The sequence below is a fragment of the Capricornis sumatraensis genome, chromosome 14 (genome assembly GCF_032405125.1).
Source record: "Capricornis sumatraensis isolate serow.1 chromosome 14, serow.2, whole genome shotgun sequence".
In the NCBI taxonomy this organism is placed as follows: domain Eukaryota; kingdom Metazoa; phylum Chordata; class Mammalia; order Artiodactyla; family Bovidae; genus Capricornis; species Capricornis sumatraensis.
Window position 1 is genome coordinate 77,732,461 of NC_091082.1, and position 12,198 is coordinate 77,744,658.

General features: G+C 35.9%; 1 protein-coding gene across 4 annotated transcripts in view; it reads right to left on the minus strand.

Annotated features, from left to right (window-relative positions):
- Nucleotides 1–12,198, minus strand: part of RPS6KC1 (ribosomal protein S6 kinase C1) — a 210,640-nt gene that overhangs the window by 145,946 nt on the left and 52,496 nt on the right. For all 4 annotated transcript variants that reach the window (XM_068985998.1, XM_068985997.1, XM_068985994.1 and 1 more), the window contains 2 exons: nt 11,309–11,424; nt 145–238 (listed from right to left, as the gene is read on the minus strand). In XM_068985998.1, the coding sequence (XP_068842099.1) occupies nt 145–238; nt 11,309–11,424 (210 nt within the window). The remainder of the gene's footprint in view (nt 1–144; nt 239–11,308; nt 11,425–12,198) is intronic.

Genomic DNA, 12,198 nt, shown 5'->3' on the forward strand with positions numbered 1-12,198 from the left:
GTGAAGAAAAAAGTACCTTAGAATTAGTGCAATACTCTCAAACCCCTATATCCATCTGATTTGGGCAATGTAGATATGATTTATAGTCTGCAGCAATCAAAACCACTGAAATGAAAAAAATATATATATATATAAATCTCTTACCTTCTGTGCTGCACTCAGGAAAGCTATCAGTGAGGGAATCCGGATAAGCTTCAACGGGACCGATCAATTCAGAGCCATCATTGATTATCCCACCCTAAAAAGATTAGAATAACTGTGTTTCATGGTCAGGATGACTATTTTAAAATATCAGTAATGAATGAATGATAGTTATCGCAACTATTTAAAAGAATTACAAAAACGTTCATCTATTAAACTAGATTACAACTGCTTTTAAAAAATCGACAGGAATAGCCATATTGGTTTATCAAAAGTAAAAAATGTACCACACCAAGGCAAGATGCTAACAACAAGGGAAACTGTGAGGGAGAAAGGTGAATACATGGGAAAACTCTATACTTTCCCCATAATTTTTCTGTAAACCTATACTGTTCTAAAACTTTTTTAATTCAACAGGAATTTTATGTTTCTAATAATGTGTGGCTTTTTACAAAAGCATGTTATTTGAAATCTATCAGAAGTGCTCATCTTTTTAAAATGCAGAAAAAGAAAAAGCCCACCAGCTTAAGTGGGGGATGTCATTCAGTTTCTTTAGAGTCACTAGTCTTTCTAATTAGTGATAAATGAAGGACTCCATTAGGGAGTCATTTAATTTTACCAAATTAAAAACTACCACATGCCACACAGTACCTCAAGTGATCCAAAAAGTATACTTGAGAATCATTTGAATACAATGCACACAACATGAAATAAATTTATTAAGGAAATTTTTTTTAATATGTATTTGGCTGTATCAGGTCTTAGATGCAACATGTGGGATTTAGTTCCCTGACCAGGGATTGAACCCAGGTGCCCTGCTCAGGGTCTTAGCCACTGGACCACTGGGGAAACATTTTTAATAAACATAAACTGATTTATCCGTGTGACCACCATTTTAATTAAATATTTAAGTTTCCAAATTCATGCCAAAAAGATTCTCTTCCTTTGTGTACAACTAGAGACTGCTCTGTCAGGCAAGTGGTGTAGTGTGATTCTGTGCTGTGGCTCTATGGACTGAATGCTCTAAAGGCTTATAACCCTTAAAGAACTAAATTAACGGGCTTCCCTGGTGGCTCAGTGGTAAGAATCCGCCTGCAATGCAGTAGGCCCAGGTTTGATCCCTGGATAGGGAAGGAAATGGCAACCCTCGCCAGTATTCTTGCCTGGGAGACACCATGGACAGAAGAGCCTGGAGGACTATGGTCCATGGGGTCACAAAACAGTCGGTCGGACACAGCTTAGCAACCAACCAACCAACAATTACAATGACAGCTCTTCTGCTCTTTAACCTTCCACCAACAGTTCTATACCCCCAACACTATTACCAGGGTAGCAAAGCCAAAGAGAAATATAAGCCCCCTATTTCCTCTCTGGTTCGGCACTCAGAACTCAACAAGTATCCTTCCCCTAACTCTCAACAACATCTTTACCTCAAGTCTCCCTGCCAGTTAAAGGAAGAGAAATGTGAAATGGTCCCTCTCAAATTATCAAATTTTACTTCCTTGAGTCTTAAGTGAACTGAAACTCTGAAAATGTTTGAATTTTTATCACTTTATTGTATGTACTCAAATATTCAAATAACAGATTACAATTGACTTTTTCTCCAAAAAGAAGAGTATCTATTCGACTCTAAACAACATCCAAACCAAATCCTAAGAAAATCTAAAAGTATTTTTGAGCATTTTAATAGACAAAGTTGATTTGACCTACAATCTCACGTAACAGAAAGTGCCTTTCAACTGTTAACTACCTCTTCCACTATCAGGTATGTGACTTTAAGTTACCTACCTATAAAACAGAAATAACATGTATATAACTAACTCAGGGATTTCTCAGGACTAAAAGATTTCATGCATATGAAGTGTTTAGAACAATGTAAGTACTCAGTAAATTATTATCTGCTATTATTACTAGCTGATATAAAGTCTGCTTATAAAAAAATAAAAACAAAATACTAAAGAATACAAAAATGTTTTAGCTCACAATCCTATGGAAATTTTACTTACCTAACTTAATAAACAATTTAATAAAAAATAGATAATAAAAAATAAATATTTAATGAAACAATAACAATAAAAACTGTTCTAGAGGAACTTAAGTAGTAGGAAAATATGCCACAATTCTATTTTAAATCTTCAGTTCAAAAATATTCACCTTTTAGTGTTTCTGAATATGTAGTAAAAAGAAACTCTTATTATACAGCATCTCAAAGGTTTTGATTAATGAAGAGTCAATTTGGAGGCGGTGGGAAGGGGAGCTCAGATGTGCCAGAATATTCAAATACGGTGGGAAGTTAGCAAATGCTCTCCCCAGAGAAGGCAATGACAAAGCTAGAGGAAACTGTCAAAGCAACCATTCCAGAGCTCTGGAAACTGACAAAAAAACACAAAGCAAATGAATAAGTGGCTACTCATGAAAAACTATAGAACCAAAGGTAAGAACTGTGGGAGTCTGTGGTGTTCTTGCCTGGGGTTGTTTCCATCTTCCATCCCATCTGGGTTGCCATGGTAATCATACAAGGAAAGACAAACCTTAAAAACTAGCAGATTCACTTGCAGATGAGGCTGGCATGATTCAGATTGAAGCAGAGAAAGAGGTCCACTCCAGTGTCATCAACAACAGTAGTAATCTCAGTGCCAAACATGGCAAGAACATAGAAACAGTAGCAGCACAAAGCTGCAGTTGGCAAAGGACCAGACATTTAGCAGGAAGATCCAGAAAATGGCAGAGCTGTAAGGGTTCTTATTCTTAATAAACCCTCCACCTATCCATGAAGGAAAAAACAGAGAGGGATCAAGCTATCTGCAAATCCCTGGCAAACCATGAGCACATGCACAGAGGAAATGCAAGAGATCCCAGAGGAAAACAAAAGCCAGAGCAACTTAAACCATGCTGGAACCTCTAAAACACACAAAGAATCATCACCATCAAGGGAGAAATAGAATGAAACACAGTGTACAAGCAAAGAACAATCACTGGCTGACCCAAGCTATGCTTACACAGGGTTAGCCAACGCCAAGCCAAGTTTAAAAATACAAGATATTAGGTTGAGCAAAAATAGTAGCAGTCACACACTGTACATCAAGCAGACTCCACAGATTTAGTACAGACATGTTACTAAACACACTGATAAAACTACAGTAAGAACCCTCAGGGGAAACAAATCAGAACACAGATTTGCTATATTATCCAAACTTTTCGGTTTTCAACAACAAAATGACAAGATATCCAAAGAAACAGAAAAGTGTGATGAAGAGTGAATACACAAAATGTGATATATTTATATCCACTTAATAGATATTATTCAACCATAAAATGGATTTAAGTACTGATACATGCTACACATAATACAGATGAACCTTGAAAGCACTAAGCTATGTGAAACAAGTCAGATGCAAAAGACCATATATCGGATGGCTCCATTCATGTCCAGTATAGGCAAATCCATCAAGACAGAAAGCAGATTAGTGTTTTCTACAGGATAGGGCAAATGGTGTAGGAAGGGTGAACGCTAATGGGAATTAAGTTTCTTTGTGTGTTCAGTCGCTCAGTCGTGTCCCACTCGTTGATTTCCCATGGGCTATAGCCCACCAGGCTCCTCTGTCCATGGGATTTTCCAGGCAAGAATACTGGAGTGGGCTGCCATTTCCTCCTCCAGGGGATCTTCCTGACACAGGGATGGAACCTGCATCTCCTGCATAGGCAGGCAGATTCTTTACCACTGAGTCATGTGGGAAGCCTCTAAGGTTTCTTTAAAGGTAAAAGTATTAGTTGCTCAGTCGTGTCCGACTTTTTGCGACCCCATGGACTATAGCCTGCCAGGCTCCTCTGTCCATGGGATTCTCTAGGAAAAAATACAGTAGTGTCATTTCCTCTTCCAGGTGACCTTCCCAACTGTACATAGAGGAGACTTCATTAATGTGCATTCTTTATGGGGTGATAAAAATGTTCTGGAATTAGGTAGTAATAATGGTAATAATAATGGTAATAATAATAATAATAATGGTAATAATAATAATAATGGTTGCCTAACCATGTGAATATACTAAGAAAAACACTGAACTGTACACCTTAAATGGTGAATTTTACTTTATGTGACTTGATCTCAATTTTTTTAAAAAGTACCAGATGAAAATCCTGGAGTTGAAAAGTTTAATAACAAAATTTTAAATTTACTAGAGAAGTTCAACAATAGATCTGAGAAAGACAAATAGTCAATGAGCTTGAAGATCAATATAAACTATCCAATATGAAAATCATAGGGAAAAAATGAACATTATAATAAAGAGAATCAGGGAGAGCTACAGGACAATATCAAACATACCAATTTATATATAATGGTAGTAGCAAACAGGAGAGGGGAAAAAAGGGCTAAAAAGTATTTGAGGAGATGAGGGCAGAAAACTTCCCAAATTTGATTTTAAAAAATCAGTCTACAAATGTAAAAAGATAAACCCAAAATAAAATAAACAGAAAGAGCTCAACACCTAGTCACACAATTGAAAGACAAAGGCTAAATTCTGAAAGAAGTAATAGAAAAAGACGTATGCAGTGGAGCCACAGTATAATTAACAGCTGACTTCACATAAAACACAATAAAGGACAGAAGGCAGAGGAATGATAAGTTCAAACTGCTAAAAGAAACACTGTGGGGCCTCCCTGGTGGCACAGTAGATAAGAACCCACCTGCCGATGGTGAATTTTACGTTATGTGACTTAAATCTCACATAAAACTCTCACAAACCCAGGGTACATGGGTCCGATCCCTGATCCAGGAAGATTGCACATGCCGCGGGGCAACTAAGCCTGTGCGCCGCACTACTGAGCCAGCACTCTAGAGCCCTCGAGCCACAACTACTGAGCCCACGTACTGCAACTCCTGAAGCTTGTGCACACCTAGGTCCACAACAAGAAAAGCCGCCACAGTGCGAAGCCCACACACCACAATGAAGAGAGGCCCCTGCTCACGGCAACTAGGGAAGCCCGCGCAAAGCAACGAAGACCCAGCACAGTCAAAAATAAAGTAAAAGAACTTTTTAAAAAAGAAACATGTCAATCGATAATTCTCTATGTCCAGCAAAAAAAGAAAGAGAAAGATAGCGCTACGTTGTGTCCAACTCTTGCAATCCCATGAACTGCAGTCTGCCAGAGTACTCTTTAAAAATGATGGGTAAAGGCACACCCTTGCAAGAGACAGTGCCGTGACTATGACGTCCAGCATACAAGCTGAATGGACTGCTGCAGTGACCACTGCTGCTGGGACAGCTGCAACTGGTTATCTAGCTTACAAAGGATTTTAAAGATCATCGCAACAAATCTAGGGGAAACCCTCTCATCCAGAAAGACAACCCCAAGGTAGTACATGCTTTTGACATGGCAGATAAAGCTGGGTACTGATAAAGCTGGGTACTGATGACGCTGCTGAACGTCCAAAATAGTTCCCATTCTGTGTTGGATCTGACACAAAACACAATGAAGAAACCGGAGACAATATGGGGCCTCTGATCATTAAGAAAAAAGACACTTAAATGGATGCTTTTGATGCTGTAGACCAACTTGTCCCAGTGTTTCCTGACTCTTTAACTAGAACGACTACCACTTCTGTCTAATTCAGCTCCTCTGAGTTCTAGATGTGGTATATTGCAAACTACAGCTCTCGTATTCACCACATCTGCCTTGTATGCTGAACCACTGTATGCACAATTGTTGAACAAACAAAAAGCAAAAAGGAAAAGCCAATCTCATGGCCCAGGGGTTACTTTGGTCCTATAAGGATCCATTTCTTTACATTTAAAACTGACATTATATAGTTGTATGTCAAAGCTAACATATTAAATTATTCTTAAAATTTAAAAAAAGATGGGGTGATAAAAACATTTCCAGATAAGGACTAGAGACTCTATTACTAGCAAATCTGCCTTACACACAAAAGAAAACTACAGTCCTCCAAGCTGAAAGAAAAGAATAACATATGGTAATTCCAATCCACCTAGACAAATAAAGAACACCAAAAAAAAACAGAGAAACAAGGCAAACAGAAAGACTACATATATATGTGGTCTTATTTTTTCCTCCCTTAACTTTTTAAAAAGACACTGTAACACTGTCTTGTTCTGTTTATATATGAGGTATCAGTTCAGTTCAGTCACTCAGTCCAACTCTTTGTGACCCCAAGGGCTGCAGTACGCCAGGCTTCCCTGTCTATCACCAACTCCAGAAGCTTGCTCAAACTCATGTCCATTGAGTTGGTGATGCCATCCAACCATCTCATCCACTGCCGTCCCCTTCTCCTCCCGCCTTCAATCTTTCCCAGCATTGGAGTCTTTTCCAATGAGTCAGTTCTTTGCATCAGGTGGCCAAAGTATTGGCTTCAGCATCAATCCTTCCAATGAATATTCAGGACTGATTTCCTTTAGGATGGACTGGTTGGAGCTCCCTGCAGTCCAAAGGACTCTCAAGAGTCTTCTCCAACACCACAGTTCAAAAGCATCAATTCTTCAGTGCTCAGCTTTCTTTATAGTCCAACTCTCACATCCATACATGACTACTGGAAAAACCATAGCTTTGACTAGATGGACCTTTGTTGGCAAAGTAATGTCTCCACTTTTTAATATGCTATCTATGATGATGATAATAAAAAAGGAGAAGTAGATAGAGCAAGTTTGCACCAGAAAGCTCTACTTGACCAGAATTTAGTATTCTTCTCAAGTAAATTGTCATAAATTAAAATGCATACATTAATACCTAGAGCAAACAGTAAGAATATAACTTTTAAAAGCACATACACGAGGGACTTCACTGGTGGCCAATGGTTAAGAACCTGCCCTGCAACGCAGGGGACCTGGGTTCAAAACCTGGTGGGGGAGCTAAGACCCCACAGGAGGCAGAGCAACTAAGCCCATGCCCATAACTACTGAGCCTGGATGCCACAACTAAGCCTTGGGGCAACCAAACAAATAAGTTCTTTTTAAATAAAAGCACACACAGGAAAAAAAAAAAAAAGAATTTAAGTGGTACAATAAACAATACCTATTTAATACAAAAGGTGGCATAAAGTAGAAATAAAAAACAAAAAATATGTATGACATATAACAAATAGCAAGTGACAGACAAAAATTCAGTCTTATCATTAATTGAATACAAAAGGACTAAATACCACATCAACAACAGCAGTTCTCAGACTAGATTAAAAAAATAGGATCAAACTATATATCGTGCATGTAAGAGTACTCTTTAGATTCAATTATACAAACAGATTGAAAGCAAAATTTAAAAGAAAAGTACATGCAGACTGTCAGAAACCTAGACTGCCTATATTAAAATCACACGAAACAGACTTTAAGACAATAAACATTACTAGAAAGAGAGACATTTCATAAGATTAAGTAAATCATTTCATCAGGAAGATAAAACAATTCTAAACATACATGCAAATGCCAAAAAAGGCCCAAATTAAAGTAAAACTCAACATAAAAGAAAAATAGAAAATTCAACAATAATAAGAGACTTCAATACCTCAATCTCAATAATTGCTAGAACAACTAGACAGAAAATCAGCAAGGATAATGAAGACAATACTATCAACTAACTTGAATTAATATTTACTCCACCTGTATTAATAAATATAATATTCTGACAACAGAATATGTCAACATGTAACATTCTCCAGGGTAGAGCACATGCTAGGGAATAAATCATGTCTCAATAAATTTAAAAGGACTGAAATCATACAATGCATATTTTCTGATCACAACCGCAAGAAAACAAAATTAGACATCAGTAACAGACGAAACTTTAAGAAACCCACAAACATTTGGAAATTAAAGAACATACCTCCAAATAACCAATGGATCAACGGAAAAAATCACAAAAGGAATCAGAAAATACTTTAAACTGAATAAAAGTGAAAATAAAGCAAAAACTTATGAGATGAGGCTCAAACAGTGCTAAGAGGGAACTTTATAGCTGTAAATGCCTATGTCAGACAAGAAAAACCATCTCAAATCAATAACTAAAGCTTCCAATTTAAGGAATTAAAGAATCAGACAAAGATCAAACTAAATCCAAAGCATGCCAAAGGAAGGAAATACAGTTTAGAACAGAGATCAGTGAAACGAAACAGAAAAATACAGGGGAAAAAAAAATCAATGAAACCAAGTCCATCCTTTGAAACGATCAACAAAAATACTGTTAGCTAGATGGGTCAAGAAAAAATAGACACAAATCACCAAAATTATGAATGAAAAGAGAGGACATCACTACCATTCCTACATGAGTTAGAAACATTGTAAGTGAACAGTATGAAGAAATTACAGGATTCAGATGAAAACTCCTAGTAAAACACAAGTTACCAAGCTGTATCAAGTATCAAGCAAAAAGAGAAAATTAGACTAGACCTATACAAGAAAATAAACTGAACTAGAATTTAAAATCTTCCCATATCAATTCCACTCCTAAGTATATACCTAAGAGAAACAAAAAATGTCCACACAAAAACTTATATGCCAATATTCATAACAGCATCATTCACATAGTAGTCAAAGGAGACAACAACCCACATGTGCATCAACTTGATGAAGAGAGAAACAAAATGTGGTATATCTATGGATCCACACAAAGGAAAATTATAATTAGTATTTAAAAATAAAGAATTAATGGATACCGGCTATAACATGGATAAACCTTTAAAGCACAATGCTAAATGAAAGAACAATTCCATTCATAATAGCATCAAAAGAATAAAATATTTTGTATTAAATTTGGCAAAAGAAGTACCTTATACAGGAAAATCATAAACAGTGCTGAGATAAATTAAACAATACCTAAATAAATGGTGAGTTATTTCATGTTCACAGATTATAATAGTAAGATAACAATTCTCCCCAAATTGAACTGTATACTTAATACAATTCCAATCAAAATTTCATCAGAATTTTGTGCTCACATGGACAAACTTTTGTGCATCACATGGATGTTAAAACATTTTATGAAAATTCAAAAGAATCAAAACTGCTGTAATAACTCAGAAAAAAAATACAAATAAAGTGGGATAACTTATACTTTTTCATTTCAAAACTTATTATAAAGCTACAGTAATCAAGACAGTATGGTATTAGTAAAAGAACAGGCACACAGATCAACAGAAGTTTATGTTTTTAAGAAACTGCCAAACTGTTTTCCAAAGTGATTTTTACCATTTTACATTCCCCAGTAATGAAATTTTGCCATCTGCAACAACAATGCATGGGCTCAGAGGGTGTCATGTTTGGTGAAAAAAGTCAGTCAGAGAAAGACAAATACTGTTTGATATCACTTATATGTGGAATCTAAAAAAGAAACTAATGAATAAAACAAAAAAAAGGAAACAGACTCGCAGAGAAACTAGAGGTTACAATTGGGAAGAGGGAAAAGGTGAAGAGCAAAATAGGAGTAGGGGATTAAGAGGTAGTGCACAGCACAGGGAATATAGCCAATATTGTACAGTAGCTATTAACAGGGTACAGCCTTTAAAACTGTCAATCACTATACTGTACACCTGAAACTTACATAATCTTGTAAATCAACTATAATTTTAAAATATGTACATATGTGAAAAAAAAAAACTTTGTTGTATGAGACAGATAAGATAACATGGTGAGTTTTGCTTTGTTGCTTACTTGGGAGTTAAATAACCTTGTAAGACCATATTTACTCATCTCTACATTAAGAAACTAAGCATCACTGTTATGATATTAAATCAGTATACCTCTCCCACCAAACACACTGCTTAGGATATTTCCAAGATATTTTCCAAGACCAGCTTGACTTTTCTTAAACTGCCCAATTTTTTCTTCCTCTTCTTCTGTTTCTCATTTCACACAACCCAAAAATAAGTGTCTTTCAGCAACAGTTACAATGAGGAGTTCCCAGATCCAAAAGAAACAGAATGAACAGCTTTTATTTAAGTTATTCAAAATCTACTATCTGATCTCTATATTCTTTTCTTAGCCCTTGGTATGCGTTAATTTGCAAGAGTGCCTTTCATAATTTCTATAAAGCAATATTCTTCTTGCTTAATAATGCTGTCTTTTTCTATAAGGATAGATTACACAGAAACAGCTATATTTAGCAAATAGCTAATACTGTATCAATTTGATTTGGTCTTTTATCCTAAATATCTGCATTAGGTCATAAGCAGAAGCCAATTCATCATCTCAACCCAGTTTGCAGAGTAATGAAAAATTAAGCAACAAAGTCAATCAGCAAGAATCTTATTACCACAAACTCTTCTACTATTATTTCCAAATCACAAGTTTGTAATGTCTTTCAAAAGATCAACTTCCTTCAGCAAACTAAAACAGACCATAAAAAATAAATTCCTTCTGTAGATAATATTCTTTTGTAAGATCCTCATATATCTTGCTGGCTACATGTTCTAAGAAATTACATTTATACAACTGAGTAGATTTTTAGTTAAAGAAGGGAAAAAATAATTATGGCACAATCATCTAGCTTTAGTCTAGAAAGCTAAATGTAATAGAAAAATTAAGACATTAATACTGAAGAAAGACACTGATGTTAACCAACAACTAGCAAAAATTCAATACATAATAAACTAGAATATTATTAGTAGAAATGATAATGAACTCAGAATGAAGGCATCTCATGTCAAGAAACTTAAAACACTAATATCCAAAGACCTCTGGTAATACAATTTGTACTAGACTACCTCTTTTAAGTTGTACACGAACTATTTTTGTTCTATCTTTACACAAATTAGTCTAATTAGAACAAATTTAATATGGACTTACAGTAGTTTCTGTCCCCAAAAGAAGTCTATTACTGAAAGAAACCTCAAAAAGTGAAGATAACTACTGGAGTTTCATGATATTTAAACGTTTTAAAGTATTTCAATTATGATGAATTAGATAATCTCTAAGCCCTCTGCAACAATTTTTCTTAAATCGGTGAATCACAAACTGTACACATTTTCACAAGAGAAACAGAAGACATGCCAGACACTGTTATTTACTATTAACTTCTAGTCATTTTACTAAATAATGAAATTTAAAAGTAAATGACATTTTGTTTGGGGATGAAAAAAAAAACACTTAAATCTTGCTTTACTATACATTAGAAAATAAAAACATTTAATAAGATACAAGATATTCCAGAAAGAACAGCAAACCTTGAAAAACTCTTCAAGCTGTTTGCTGTGATAGAGGGCAGGAATGTTGGCAGAGAACTGCAGCAGGTCTTCAGCACACTGTCTCCTCTCTTCAATAACGGTTTCAGCAAATCGCCCTAGAATTAAACAAGAGTCAACACTGAAGGAAAGAAAGACCAAAGCTGGTTTGCAACAGCTGAGCTTCCCAATGAGAAAGCGCTTTGCTGAGATCAGCACGCAGTCTTCTGAAGTCAAATCTAGTCTCCATAACTGGAATCACTCGTGCTCCCACCAGGGAAGAAAGGAACGTTTCTCCTAGAACAGGAGGCAGAGGTGGCAACTAGCCAATAAATAGTGCTGTCATAATCTAAAGGCTGTCAATACAAAAACCTTACCATTTAAGAAGCTGGCAATTTGAAACTAAAGTTGAAAAGAGAATTATAAAGAACTCAAATAGTTTTCTACAGTAATTTAGTACTGCAATTACTCATATCATTTTCCCTTCCCCACTCCTTTTTGATTTATAAAAGGAGTCGAAGAGAGGAAATTATGAGAACATCTGCATGGCAGTGGGGTCAAACACCTCAGCTTGAAGCAAAAAGCTTTCAAGCCAATTTCCACGTGCGATGCTGTCAGTGTACACAAAGCACTCTCGTGAGAAAACAGAAGAACCCGCACGGCGCAGTGAGCTCTGGTTTACAAGGTGATCGAAAGGTAGTTTCATAGAAATTTTTTTAATGATATATACAGTTTGAGTGCTGATAAGACGTTTTCAAATCTGAGTACTTTGAGCTACCCTCAGATAAGACCACCGGTTGGTATTTGTCGCACGCCAAGTATCATACTGACTGCAATTTAGGTTAAAAAACTACAAAATCAAAAAGTAACACATCCCATACTTGACTGGCTTT